The 17175-nt window shown below is 29.3% G+C and overlaps 1 protein-coding gene across 1 annotated transcript; it reads left to right on the top strand.

The window, feature by feature from the left end:
* The first annotated feature begins 499 nt into the window (after window positions 1-499).
* Window positions 500-1336, top strand: LOC139860051 (uncharacterized mitochondrial protein AtMg00820-like). The gene is made up of 2 exons (XM_071848824.1): window positions 500-1035; window positions 1126-1336. Exons 1-2 carry the CDS (start codon window positions 500-502, stop codon window positions 1334-1336), a joined length of 747 nt encoding a protein of 248 aa, XP_071704925.1.
* Window positions 1337-17175: the final 15839 nt, after the last annotated feature.

The raw sequence follows: 17175 nt of genomic DNA, 5'->3' as shown, positions 1-17175 counted from the left end.
TGTATAGAATTTATATATATTCATTTTAATGGTAATTTAATTATTATATATGTTATTTTTACATTTTTTAAATCCAACTGATTAAAGTGTATTTTGTTAATTCAAACTTTATATATATATATATATATATATATATATATATATATATATATATATATATATATATATATATATATATATATATATATATATATATATATATATATATATATATATATATATATATATATTTAATTACACACCATTGTTCGTGAATTGTCAGAAATAGTCACAGGGTAATTTAATATATGAAGTATTTCAAAAAATTTGAGACTCATCTTTACAGACTTTGCTTATCGTGTCGACAACATATAAAGATTAAGTTTAAATTTGGTCGGAAATTCCCGGGTCATCACACCTACTCCTATCTCAACACCTCTTCTACCTCCATGCCCAATAATTCTGCCCGCACACCCACCTCCATCACCCTCCCCGGTACCAACTCCCCCACATGAGCCTAATGCCCCATTTATGGCTCATTCTTCATCCCATGATCACTAGAGCTTGTGATGGCATCACTCGTCCCATTAATTGTCTAAACCTACACGTCTCTTCTATTTCACCTCTTCCGCAAACATACTCACTAGCTATCCGTGACCCAAACTGGAAAAGTGCTATGTGTGATGAGTACAATGCATTGATTAAGAATCATACTTGGACTCTTATACCACGCCCTGTAGACGCAAACATTGTTCGTTCTATGTGGTTGTTTCAGCACAAGCATAATGCAGATGGAACCTTGAGTCTTTGTAAGGCACGACTTGTTGCTAATGGTCACAGTCAGCAAATCGGGGTGTACTGTGACGAGACATTCAGTCTGGTGGTTAAACCTGCCACAATTTGCACAGTTCTTAGTCTTGCTCTTTCTCAGAATTGGCTTGTTCACCAACTTGATATAAAAATTGCATTTCTTCATGGTGACCTTATTGAGACTATTTACATGCATCAGCCTCCCAGATTTCGGGACCCCGAACACCCTGATTATTTTTGTCTCTTGTAGAAATCTCTTTATGTCCTTGAACAGGCTCTGAGGACTTGGTTTAACCGTTTTGCTGGTTATGTTAAATAGGCTGGTTTTGTTCATAGTCGTTGCGACTCATCATTATTCATTTATCGACGGGGATCATATGTGGGTTATCTTCTACTTTATGTTGATGATATTATCATGACTGCTTCTTCTACAACATTTTTCCAACATATAATTAAGCCCTTTGATATGACTGACACGGACGGTTTTATTCGTGCGGTGTCGTTAGACCACAAGGCTTCAGAATCAGCCGATCAGGGTAGCGAATAGTGGTTTATTATTTATATTGTACGGGGCCTTAATTTACTTTTAACTTTCTAATGTAGAAGGTGTAATTGAATGGTTCAACGAATTGAAGATCAAGTGGATAATTGTCTTTGGTTAAATTACCTAGATAAATGATAGTAGTTGGTTTTAAGCTAATAGTCCTAATTGCGGAAAAGTAAAGAAAGTGGAAGGATATCTAGAGTATGCAGATCAGGGAAATGTTGACCAAGATATTAGTTTGGGCTAGGGAAAAGTAATTATGTTTATGTTAAAGCTAAGATTAGAATGGTGTAGATCTGGTTGGATGAGCCAATTACACAGATATACTTATCTCTAGACTCTCAGAGTTCTCGTTGAGTAGTGAAAAGTATGTCACTTGGTTGTATAATTGGAATGTAACTATACCTCGGAGGTTATCCTTAGTAAAACACTAGGTTTATTAGTGAGTTGATCTCTGTGACGACCCGAAAAATTTCGACTAATTTTAAATCAAACTCTCGATATGATTTCATAAATCTGACACTATAAGCAAAGTCTGTTATCCAGAGTCTCAAAATTTTGGAACAATTTACATACATTCATTTAACCTCGACCAGTTTCGATGATTCACGAACCATTAATTGTTAATAAATGTGTGTATATATATATATAAATATAAATATATAAATACATGTATATATATAATAGCTTAAAATAATAATATACGATCTAATTGTCATCACTAATTATGTAAAAGAAAATAAAATAAGATATTTTAATAATTATTATTTAAAACATATCTATATATAAATAAAATATAAAAAAACAATAATAAAAATAATAATAAATATTAAAAGATTGTAATACTCGTTTGATGTTCCGATTGATATTAAGCAAGTTTAATACGAACTTATGTGATTTTAAAATAAATGCAGATCCGAGAATGTGTTACATAGACTTGTTAAAAATTTATCATTTTTATTATTATTATCATTATTTTTTTTATTAGTATTATTTGATATTATTAATTACTTTTATCATTAATATTAGTAATACTTTTGTTATTATTATTATTATTATTATTATTATTATTATTATTATTATTATTATTATTATTATTATTATTATTAGTATTTGTATTATTAAAAACATTATCAATATTATTATTATTAATATATTTATTAATTATTAGTTTTAATATGAAATTGATAAATCCTTTAAATTAGGGAATCTGTTTTACATCATTTCCAATTGCCTCCTACCTGTTAAAGTGATTTGAGTCGAATAATTCTATGCTATAAGACAATTGATAATCTTATAGTATCAAATTTTGTTAGAGATGCACAACAAACTTTTATATTTTTTTCTTATTTTCCTGATTCATGTGATATCTTGTCTATAACCATCACTTCACTTGTTTGTCATTTCCTCTACTACTTATTCTGTGTTTACATATTCTATCCACCAACAGTACCATCAGTAGCAGCACCCGTACCATCAACAACAGATGCCTCAACATCTCATTCAGTACGTCGAGTATAATCATCGTTCTGCGTATCGTTCTACATCAATTATCTTCGTTCTTCATGGTGATTATGTAATCGCTAATGTTTTAGAGATTATGTATTCTAGTTTTGATGGTAAACCAAATGAGTTTAATACTATATTAACTCATTAAATCCATGATTACATCTGAAGAAAATATATATGTAAGTATATTTTTATAAAGATTGTAATTAAAAATTCTTTCGTACAAACTGTTAATGGTGAAAATATTTAACGGGTAGGTAATACCCAGGAAATATTTAGATTTCACATTAATAAGTTACACTGTATATTCTTCCAATCTGATTCAACAGTCATTTACTATCCTACTTACATCCACAGATATACGTATCCATTCACCGCAGAATAACCATTTGTATTCAATTTCATATTTGGATTTTGACCTATCAGAATCCAACAAGTGGCATAATGAAGAAAACATTTGACAAAATAAAATTTGTTAGAAACAAACAAATTAACTATGAGAAATTTTGTTAAGAATCCATGCTAACAAAATCCTAGCTAACTATTCCTAGCTAACTGTTAATTCCTTATTACATTTATTTATCGCAATTTAATTATCGCAATTTTAATTCTCGCAATTTTATTTATCGTCATTTAATTTCTGTTATTTATTTTACGCACTTTAAATATCGGGACACGTATACAAGGTTTTGACATATCATATCGACGCATCTATATATATTATTTGGAATAACCATAAACACTCTATATGCGGTAATGATCGAGTTAGCTATACAGGGTTAAGGTTGATTCTACAATAATATATATACTTTGAGTTGTGATCGAGTCTGAGACATGTAAACAATGGATCACGACACGTATTAATTAATTCGAATATTATATATTAAACTATATATGAATTGTTGAACAAATAATTGTGGACTACAAACTATGGACTAATAACATTGGACAATTAAAATGAATTAAAATATCAATTATAACATATGAAACTAAAGATTTCTTCAAGTTTACCACTTGATTCAATCTTAAACCTCATTTGAATCTTGACGATTACAATCTGCGTTCAAACCTTTCATAATTCTTAAAAACACCTCAATCGAGTGGATGAACCAACCACATTTCATCTACGGAAGAAAAGATTGATGCATATAGTTATGCACCTGAAAACACTCGGAACCTGAGTAAACGTTTAACACGTATCTGTGCTAGCTCTTTTAACGTTGTTATTACCGAAAATAACTTTGCAATCCCTTTCCAAAGTAGCCAATTTTGTCATAGCTTCAGCAAATCAATTTCAACTTTTCATTAGAATGAACTCTACTATAACATTGATATATAAGTTCGCCTTTCATCATCATTACCGGGGAACCGTTTATGTCCCATCACATTAGCTGGTAAACTTACCAACAATTTTGATGTTCTTTGACTTTCTGAAAAATCATTATATTTATCGAAACCCCATCATTTACTCATCTACATCTTGTAACAATAATTTCCATACCAAATATCAAGAATTAGCAATCAGTCTTTCGAATCTCGCAACGATTCTACGCCAACAGTTATATATATACATATAACATCTATCTCCAAGATTTACATACTTCAAATGTGAAGTTTCTAAAAAAACACCCTAAACTGCGAACTAGTTCTCGAAATTTAGAAGAAAAAAAAAATGCTGAGGAAGCAGCAAAAATTGTAAATGACCTGAACAGCCATAAGTTTGATGATAAAGAATAGTGTGTTGACAAAGCTCAGAAAAAGAGAAGATTTGGTACTAAAAAAGGGATTGAGTAAACCATGAAGGAGGCTGTGGATAAATCACAAAGACTAAATCTGCCTTCAAAGAATCCAAATGATTCAGTATCTACTGTAAGTCATTAACGAATACCCTGCTCCTGACTCTACACTTTTACGGACAAATATTTATCATCATCCATCGATATTTGAAATTCTAAGATATCATCGTATCGTTCATTATAAATATCCTCGATATTTCTGAAGATATTTCCATAACTATTCTTATCTAAAATCATTTATCTCTTCGCAATATCAGTGTTACATCAGAAAAGAAACTGTTTTAGTTTCCGAATTCTGAAAATTTCGAATTTAAATTATGAATGTTTTTGAAGTAGTGTTAGGAACTGAAGCATGAGTTAGTATAATATAATGACACTTGATCAACGTGATTATATTACAGTAAGTCATGCTGAGTTTCTAATAGAACGTGATGATTCACATACCATAACGTCATCATGTACCATGTACATGACTCTTACATTCTATCTAATCTTCAAACATATCGAAAACATATCTTCCTGATAGTTCTATCTTTTCTATTGAATTCTGGTAATTTAACCAATCAAGATCGTGCTATTACAATTTCTCTCTTAGAACATTAGTCATGTTCATATGAAATTTCATACCTACGAATTCTGGACCATAATTCGTGTGACTTAAAGTCGGGAAGAGAAAACAAAAGGATGGAACTCCAAAATATAAAGGAAATGAAGAGGGTAGATTTATAGTGAAATATTCAACAGAGAAATCAAACAGATTATCGCATTTAATCAAAGAGGATCCTAATTTCCTTAATTACCGAAGAACCAAATCTTATTACGAAGATTTCCTCTAAATCCCTTGAATTCCAGAAATCAACCGTGACTACGTCACCGGTTAAGACAAACCTACATTTACTCATTTCACACTTTTGTGACAACTTCACTCGTACTCCTCACAAAAATCGAATTGTTTTGTCTATATTACTCGATGATGATAAAACTCTATTTTACAATCCATAAACGTCATGAAAACATTTTTATTGTTAACCATGATGACCTCACTCAAATTTCGGGACGTAATTTCTTTAACAGGTAGGTACTGTGATGACCCGGAAAATTTCGACTAATTTTAAATCAAACTCTCGATATGATTTCATAATTCTGACACGATAAGCAAAGTCTGTTATCCAGAGTCTCAAAATTTTGGAACTATTTACATACATTCATTTAACCTCGACCAGTTTCGATGATTCACGAACCATTAATTGTTAATAAATGTGTATATATATATATAAATATAAATATATAAATACATGTATATATATAATAACTTAAAATAATAATATACGATCTAATTGTCATCACTAATTACGTAAAAGAAAATAAAATAGGATATTTTAATAATTATTATTTAAAACATATCTATATATAAATAAAATATAAAAAAAAAAATAATGAAAATAATAATAAATATTAAAAGATTGTAATACTCGTTTGATATTCTGATTGATATTAAGCAAGTTTAATTCGAACTTATGTGATTTTAAAATAAATGCTGATCCGAGAATGTGTTACATAGACTTGTTAAAAATTTATCATTTTTATTATTATTATCATTATTTTTTTAATTAGTATTATTTGATATTATTAATTACTTTTATCATTAATATTAGTAATACTTTTGTTATTATTATTATTATTATTAGTATTTGTATTATTAAAAACATTATCAATATTATTATTATTAATATATTTATTAATTATTAGTTTTAATATGAAATTGATAAATCCTTTAAATTAGGGAATCTGTTTTACATCATTTCCAATTGCCTCCTACCTGTTAAAGTGATTTGAGTCGAATAATTCTATGCTATAAGACAATTGATAATCTTATAGTATCAAATTCTGTTAGAGATGCACATCAAACTTTTATATTTTTTCTTATTTTTCTGATTCCTGTGATATCTTGTCTATAACCATCACTTCACTTGTTTATCATTTCCGCTACTACTTATTCTGTGTTTATATATATATATATATATATATATATATATATATATATATATATATATATATATATATATATATATATATATATATATATATATATATATATATATATATATATATATATATTTTGGTTCATGTCCACCAATTCACCCTTTTGATCAATTATCTTTCTGTTATATATTCAAAGGAATGCACGTAAATTAGACACACGATCACAAACCATTACAATCTATTACTACTATTATATGTTTCTATAAACCCATCACTCTTTATCCCTTGTTCACCACCCACAACAACCATCGAGCACCCATTTATTTTTGCCGATATGCTGCTACTTAGTTCGAAACCCACAAACCACATCGAAAACCAATAAGACCCATCGAACAATAATACCATCTTCATTCTAGTTTCAAGATCAAACCACATTCATTAAACATGGTACGGCTCCCAATATTACGAAGCACACTAACCATCGATCACCATGGAAATCGCCTGCCACCATTCTTATTCGTGATAACCACTTCAACCCCAACGACATGAATCATCATTTACATAGACTTGTTAAAAATTTATCATTTTTATTATTATTATCATTATTTTTTTAATTAGTATTATTTGATATTATTAATTACTTTTATCATTAATATTAGTAATACTTTTGTTATTATTATTATTATTAGTATTTGTATTATTAAAAACATTATCAATATTATTATTAATATATTTATTAATTATTAGTTTTAATATGAAAGTGATAAATCCTTTAAATTAGGGAATCTGTTTTACATCATTTCCAATTGCCTCGTACCTGTTAAAGTGATTTGAGTCGAATAATTCTATGCTATAAGACAATTGATAATATTATAGTATCAAATTATGTTAGAGATGCACATCAAACTTTTATATTTTTTCTTATTTTCCTGATTCCTGTGATATCTTGTCTATAACCATCACTTCACTTGTTTGTCATTTCCTCTGCTACTTATTCTGTGTTTATATATATATATATATATATATATATATATATATATATATATATATATATATATATATATATATATATATATATATATATATATATATATATATATATATATATATATATATATATATATATATATATATATATATATATATATATATATTTTGGTTCATGTCCACCAATTCACCCTTTTGATCAATTATCTTTCTTTATTTATTCAAAGGAATTCATGTAAATTAGACACACGATCACAAACCATTACAATCTATTACTACTATTATATGTTTCTATAAACCCATCACTCTTTATCCCTTGTTCACCACCCACAACAACCATCGAGCACCCATTTTTTTTGCTGATATGCTGCTACTTAGTTCGAAACCCACAAACCACATCGACAACCAATAAGACCCATCGAACAATAATACCATCTTCATTCTAGTTTCAAGATCAAACCACATTCATTAAACATGGTACGGCTTCCAATATTATGAAGCACACTAACCACCGATCACCATGGAAATCGCCTGCCACCATTCATATTCGTGATAACCACTTCAACCCCAACGACATGAATCATCATTTTTTTATTACCTCCTCTTGGCCTCTCTACTTGTAAAGCGACACCACCTTTGCAACTCACCATCCTTACAAACAACTCCATCACTCGAACACCACTGTTGTTGCTACACGTTTTGTTACCATTTCTTGACAACCTTTTTATTAATTGATCGATCCACAACCCATCTACTAAACTTACTTCTTCTTTGAGAGACACCATCTTCACCCGCCATCACCACCTCAACAATCACCACGACAACCCACGAAACATTACCACTCTTATTACTCCTGTTTTCCTGGTTATGGTTTAACACCAACACCCATCTAAACTATCACCACCTCAATTCCATCACTTCCGACTCGACTACAACTCACCATCGGGAGCACCACTACTATCTAGGGCCACCAAGAATAACCTCACCACCATTGTAAATCACCACACAATGTGACGACCCGAAAATTTCTGACTAAATTTAAACTTAATTCTTATTTTGATTTCGACACGATAAGCAAAGTCTGTAATATTGAGTCTCAAAATTTTTGAACTGTTTCATATATATTCAATTACCCTTCGACTGCTTCCGACGATTCACGAACAACTATTTGTAAATATATATATATATATATATATATATATATATATATATATATATATATATGAATATTATATTGTAGATATATAATAATATTAAATTTATTTGTTTAAAAATATATAATTAGTTAAATCACTTATGTAATAAAATTTGTTAATTATATATATATATATATATATATATATATATATATATATATATATATATATATATATATATATATATATATATATATATGAATGACTTCGGACCTAATTAGTAAACGTCAGAAAAACTCGGTTTTTATTTCGCTAGTGTTCATATAGATCTAAAACGAGTTTACGAAGATTTAAAACAAAAGTTGAATCGTAAGTTGATTACGAAGATTCTAGTATTGATAGAAATTTTTTTTATCTTTTTAGTTTAAATTATAATTCTCCGTACATATTAATTGGAACTAAAAAATAAATATTAGACGCACCCTTTTGATCAGGTTTCAAACATTTAATGAACAAAATAAATAAATATATTTAATTTAAAAAATTTGGGATTTTTAGGAAAACTTTTATACGTTAACTGTTTAGCAAAGAAGCACGATATATTACTTCGAAAAATGGTGTCGATAGGTAAAAGCCAAATTAAAAGTCTGGCAAGATTTAATCATGTAGTTTGACTGTAGTATTTTATATGTATGAGATTCATTTATATATGTTGTCTGCGTTCAATCATTAACCACTCAATACTCAATTGGTTACCATCTTTGTTTCCAATCAATTGAACTGAGAAAACCATCACCAACATGGAACCTTCACACATCACCATTACAAACCCACCAAATGATCACCACCCTTCTTTTCAAGTGACCACCATCGTCAAACATTTTTTTTCTTTTCATCTTTTGTTATGAGAAACGAGCAAGATGAATAAAACCACTTAACCCTCTACTTTTTGTAAATCACCACCATCTCCTCTTCTTCTGTCACCACCATGATTCCACCATCTCGCCGTCTTTTACAATCAAACAACCACCTCCATCAAACCTTACTGTAGCTACCGTTGTAACGTTTTCTTTCTGTTTTCTATTTATGTTTTCTTTCTTCGTGAAACCCACAAATGCTCCAGCTTCCTGTATGAACGAGCTACTACTGCAGTGTTTTTCTATTTCAATCCAAGAACAATCCAAACAAACCCACCTGCACTTCTCTTTTCTTTTCTTCCTTGTTTATTCAAAAATACAACCTTTGTTTTGCTGTTGTTTCTGTTTAGCTTATCCCATTGCCACCACCCATCAAATAAAACCCAACTGCTACTACAGCAGCAGTCCCTATCATTTGTTTTCTATTTAAATTCGATAACCTGCACAACCCTACTACTGTAGCTGCTATTTTCTTTATGTTTCTGTTTTAAATCGATCGAACTCCTACACATCTACTTGCTCCTGTTTCAGCTGCAATAGAACCACCACAACTACTTTTATTTTCTGTTTAAATAATGAAGATACAACAAGATGATGATGAAAGTATTATGATTTTATGGCTGCATGCTTTTCTCTTTTATTTCTGGCCGACAACTAAACCAAAGACCCAATTAATTATTTAGTAGGGTTGGTTTGCTGGATTCCATGATTTACATACCATCGAACTGATCAAACCTATCTGCTTTTGGATCGGGCTTTTAATCCATTTAATCAAATAAATACTCTTGCTAACTTGGGCCGAAATAATTATTTTTTTAACTATCTTGTTGGGCTGTTAATTGGGCAGGTTCTATAACGATTGTCATAAGTGAATGATCGTGTTTTGCTGTTGATTTTCGATGGGATATATACGAAGAAAATTGATAACGAAGATGATGAGATGTTATGGTTTTGATGATGATCATAATAGACGATTATGATGATGGTTTAGTTACGATATTAATGAAGATGATGATAAAATATGTTGATGACTGTGAAGATGAGATGACGATGATTATGAAGGTGAGGATGGTGATGTACGAAGATGAGGATAATCTAATTATGATGTTGGTTAAGTGAAGCTTGATGAAATTCGGTGATGATAAAGATGATATGATTTTTGATGACGATGATGCTACTCACTCCTGTTCATGTTTTCTGCTGCTCTGTTCATGAACTGATACACACCTACATACGATGATGATTGTGATGCTTTTGTGATGATGATCGATTGGGTTTTAATTTTAGGAAGATATAACAGTTGTTTACGGGTTATAAAAATTAAATGTACGAATTAAAACAAAAAGTAATAAATGGAGGAATGGTTAGTAGTATGTTAGGGGAACAAGAGGTCGCAGGATCGAGCCGGGACTGAGGCAATTTATTTTTTTTAGGCCTTTCCTTTAAAGGTAGCATTTTTATTATTAGTATCATTATTATTATTATTATTATTATTATTATTATTATTATTATTATTATTATTATTATTATTATTATTATTATTATCATTACCACTAATCTCATTATAAATATCATTAATAGTATCATTAAGATTATTAATATTATTAATAAAATTATCATTATTATTATTAATTTTAACATTATTATTAATATTATTATTAAAAGTATCATTTTTATTAAAACTATCATTTTTATTATTATCATTATTTCTATCATTATCATTATGAATATTACTATTATTATTAATTTTATGAATATTATAATAATAATTATTATTATTATTATTATTAATATTTTTAACATTAATATTATTATTTTTAACACTATTATTATTATTATTATTATCATTATTATTACTAGTATCATTATTATTATTATAATAATAACTATATTATCATTATCAATATTACTGTTAATAATAATATTATTATTATTATAATAAAATTAATCATATAAAAATATATTTAATAAAACTATATTATAATTATTTATTTTAGGTGCATAACATAAATATATTTAATTAAGTTATTTAAACATATAATTTATTAATATAACAATTATATCACTAATAACAATATATATAAATTTGTTCGATTATAATGTGTTAATATATATAATTAATATAGGTTCGTGAATCCGAGGCCAACCCTACACTTGTTCAATGATGTCATATGTATTTTTACTACAAAATACAGTATCGTGAGTTTCATTTGCTCTCTTTTTAAATGCTTTTGCAATATATATTTTTGGGACTGAGAATACATGCGCTGCTTTTATAACTGTTTTACGAAATAGACACAAGTAATTGAAACTACATTCTATGGTTGAATTGTTATACCGGATATCGCCCTTGTTAAATTTGGTAGCCTAAGAATTGGTGTTTATTATAATTGCCACCAATTGACGCGAATCCTAAAGATAGATCTGTGGGCTTTGACACGCCCAGTCAGAGAATTTGAATTGCTTTAGTACTTCGATATTTATATATGGGGATATTCTAGATGCATTTTGTTAATGTTGGTTACCAAGTGTTCAATCCATATGAATGAATTTTAAACACTTGCGAGTGTATGATTATTGAATGAAATCTTGTGGTCTATTAAAATGATGGAAAAGATTGTTTATGATAAACTAATGAACTCACCAACCTTTTGGTTGACACTTGAAAGCATGTTTATTCTCAGGTATAAAAGAAATCTTCCGCTGTGCATTTGCTCATTTTAAAGATATTACTTGGAGTCATTCATGACATATTTCAAAAGACGTTGCATTCGAGTCGTTGAGTTCATCAAGATCATTATTAAGTCAATTATAGTTGGACATATTATGAAATGGTATGCATGCCGTCAACTTTCAATGAAATGAAAGTTTGTCTTTTAAAAAAGAATTAATGTTTGTAAAATGTATCATATAGAGGTCAAATACCTCGCGATGTAACCAAATGTAATGTATTCGTCTAGATGGATTAGGACGGGTCTTTACAGGTGGTATCAGAGCGGTGGTATTAGCGAATCAGGTCTTGCATTAGTGTGTCTAACTGATGGTTGTTTAGATACATTAGTGAGTCTGGACTTCGACCGTGTCTGCATGTCAAAAGTTTTGCTTATCATTTCGTGTCAAAAATTACCTGCTTATCATTCTTAGTCTAGACACGTCCTACTGCCTTTATTGCATAGATAGTGTATAGACAAATTCATATCTTAGCGTTTCTATTACGGTAAACTTTTCCTGATATCTCCCGTAAATTTCTCCGTATTTTAAAGGATCCTGGTACTATATATATCTATGCATATTATGCATTGAGAATACCATCCAACTATCATTTGCTGTCACTAAAATTTTCATACCAAAAATCTTATCTGTGATCGCGTAAGATGGCCTCTACGAATCGACCAAGTTCCTCTGACTCCGAAGACAGCGTGACGGGAGCGCACCAACCGATCAACTACCGTGATTTCTTTAGAAAGTGGGGATGGGTTCGCGAAATACTTACCCTATGGAGAAATGAATAAGGTACTCCATATCACGAGTCGAACTTACCACCTAACATCGGAGTGATCGATCCGCTTACCGGCGAACCTGTTCGCAATACCGTTTTCACTCTTTTCGCACAGATTTTCTGCCTCGAAGGTCGAGTCAATGTCGTTAAAGATAGTATTCGTCCTCTACTCCCGAATTCTAATCAGATAGGATTATTAGAAGAAGTTAGAAGACTTCGAACTAAATATCAAAAATTGACAAACCTTACGGAAGAATGGGTAGAACTAATTCATAGACTCGAGCGTAAAGTAGAAAGCTTGGAGGTGACGGTGTTTGATTTGGAAGCTAGGCTCGCATCTATTATGCAGGTACCATCAGCGGTACCAACACCAACAGCAACACCACCAGCACCAGCATCATTTCCATCACCACAAGCTCCGTAAGCACCATAGACACCGAAGAGTACCGAGAATGATGAATTATGAAATATTAATTGATTACATTCTGTTCACGATTAAAAGATATATGTATATATATTTATGTATATCTCGAGATCGTAATAAAAATTCTTTTCATATTAACTATGACGTGTGAATTTTTAACGGGTAGGTAATACCCGAGAAAGATAAAAGAAGCTTTAAAGGGCTTTCATCATAATTAATTCACATATGTTATCATTCACATCTTTCGTTAACGATTTAACAATCGATATCTATAAATCCATGATTACAACTGAAGAAAATATATATGTAAGTATATTTTCATAAAGATTGTAATTAAAAATTCTTTTGTACAAACTGTTAATCGTGAAAATATTTTAACGGGTAGGTAATACCCTAGAAATATTTAGATTTCACATTAATATGTTACTATGTACATTCTTTGAATCGGATTCAACAGTCATTTACTATCCTACTCTCATCTACAGATATATGAATCCGTTCACCACAGAATAACCATTTTCATTCAATTTCATATTTGAATTTTGACCTATCAGAATCCAGAAAGTGGCATAATGAAGAAAAACATTGGACAAAATTAAAAATTTGTTAGAAACAAACAAATTAACTATGAGAAATTTTTTTAAGAATCCACGCTAACAAAATCCTAGCTAACTGTTCCTAGCTAACTGTTCATTTCTTATTACATTTATTTATCACAATTTAATTATCGCAATTTTAATTCTCGCAATTTTCGTTATCGTCATTTAATTTCTATTATTTATTTTACGCACTTTAAATATCGGGACACGTATACAAGGTTTTGACATATCATATCGACGCATCTATATATATTATTTGGAATAACCCTAGACACTCTATATGCAGTAATGCTTGAGTTAGCTATACAGGGTTGAGATTGATTCTACAATAATATATATACTTTGAGTTGTGATCGAGTCTGAGACTTGTACACGGGTCACGATACGTATTAATTAATTCGAATATTATAAATTAAACTATATATAAATTATTGGACTGTTAACTATGGACTAATAACATTGGATAATTAAAATGAATTAAAATATTGATTATAACATATGAAACTAAACATTTCTTCAAGTTTGCCACTTGACCTCATCTTAAACCTCATTTGTATCTTGACGATTACAATCTGCGTTCACACCTTTCATAATTCTTGAAAACACCTTAATCGAGAGGATGAACCAACCGTACTTCATCTACGAAAGAAAAGATTGATGCATATAGTTATGCACCTAAAAACACTCGGAACCTGAGTAAACGTTTAACACGTATCTGTGCTAATTCCTTTAGTGTTATTATTACCCAAAATAACTTGGTGATTCCTTTCAAAGTAGCAAATTATGTCACAGCTCCAGCAAGTCAACTTCGACTTTTCGTTCGAAACAACCTTATTATGACTTTGATATATATGCGTGCTCTTTTATTGTTACCGGGGAACCTTTTATATTCCACAATATTACCATCAGCGTTTAATCATCTAAAAACACAATTCTCTTTAAACCATCTCGGATTGATAAACGATGATTCAGATATGGTAGCATTAAATGCAAAGGAAACAGCAAAATTGTAGATGGTCTAAACGGCCAAAAGTTTGTTAATAAAGAATGGAAGGTTGGGAACGCTCGATAGAAAATTAGTACTGAAAAACGGATTAAGCTAACCCTGAAGGAGACCCGAGGACAAATACAAGGACCAAACTCTATATTCAAAGAATCCAGGTAATTCTGGATCAAATGAAATCTTCAGCAAATATCTTGCTCCGAAGTCATGTTAAATCTTGTGAAAAAATCTTTCTTCATCAACCTTCGATCTTAGAAATTCCAAAATATCATCATAAATATATTCGATATTTCTGAAGATATCTTCATAAATATTCTTACCCGATATTATTTATCTCTTCGCATTATCTGTGTTACATCATAAAAGAAACTATTTTTAATTTCTAAATTCTGAAACCTTCGAGTTTAAATTATGAATGTTTTTGAAGTAGTGTTGGGAACTGATGAATGGGTTAGTATAATATAATGACACTTGATCAATGTGATTATATTACAGTAAGTCATGCTGAGTTTCTAAGTGGAACGTGATGATTCACAGATCATAACGTCATCATGTGCCATGTTACACGATTCTTACATTTTACCTAATCTCCAAACATATCAAGAACATATTTTCTTGATAGTTTTATCTTTTCTCTTGAAATCTGGTAATTTAACCAATCAAGATCGTGCTATTACAATTTTTCTTAGAACAATTAGTCATGTTCATTTGAAAATTCATACCTACGAATTCTGGACCATTATTCACTTGACTTAAAGTCGGAAAGAGAAAACAAAAAGTATAGAACTCCAAAATATAAAGGAAACGAAGGGAGTAAATTTATAGTGAAATATCGGACAGAGAAATCAAAACATATTATCGCATTTAACCAAAGAAGATCCTAATGTCTTTAATTACCGAAAAATCAAATCTTATTACAAAGATTTTCTCCAAATCCCTTGAATTCCGGAATTTAACCATGACTACGTCAAAAGTTAAACCTTTATCTCAATCTTTTGTGATAACTTCACTCGTACGCTTCGCATAAACAAATTGATTTATCTATGTTATTCACTAATGATAAAATTCTAATTTTCAACTCGTATGCGTCATGAATACATACTTATTGTCATCCATGACCATTCCACTCAAAAATTTAACGGGTAGGTACTGTGACGACCCGAAATTTATTTAACGGGTAGGTACTGTGACGACCCGGAAATTTACGACTAAATTTAAACTTAATTCTTATTTTGATTTCGACACGATAAGCAAAGTCTGTAATATTGAGTCTCAAAAATTTTGAACTGTTTCATATATTCAATTACCCTTCGACTGCTTCCGACGATTCACGAACAACTATTTGTAATATATATATATATATATATATATATATATATATATATATATATATATATATATATATATATATATATATATATATATATATATATATATATATATATATATATATATATTATATTGTAGATATATAATAATATTAAATTTATTTGTTTAAAAATATATAATTAGTTAAATCACTTATGTAATAAAATTTGTTAATTAAAATGTATATATATATATATATATATATATATATATATATATATATATATATATATATATAGACATATATATATTATATTGAAAATGAATGACTTCGGACCTAATTAGTAAACGTCAGAAAAACACGGTTTTTATTTCGCTAGTGTTCATATAGATCTAATACGAGTTTACTAAGATTTAAAACAAAAGTTGAATCGTAAGTTGATTACGAAGATTCTAGTATTGATAGAATTTTTTTTTATCTTTTTAGTTTAAATTATAATACTCCGTACATATTAATTAGAACTAAAGAAATAAATATTAGACGCACCCTTTTGATCAGGTTTCAAACATTTAATGAACAAAATAAATAAATATATTTAATTTAAAAAATTTGGGATTTTTAGGAAAACTTTTATACGCTAACTGTTTAGCAAAGAAGCATGATATATTACTCCGAAAAAT

This window comes from Rutidosis leptorrhynchoides, chromosome 7 (assembly GCF_046630445.1).
Source record: "Rutidosis leptorrhynchoides isolate AG116_Rl617_1_P2 chromosome 7, CSIRO_AGI_Rlap_v1, whole genome shotgun sequence".
NCBI lineage: Eukaryota > Viridiplantae > Streptophyta > Magnoliopsida > Asterales > Asteraceae > Rutidosis > Rutidosis leptorrhynchoides.
This window is presented reverse-complemented; position numbering and strand designations above follow the sequence as displayed.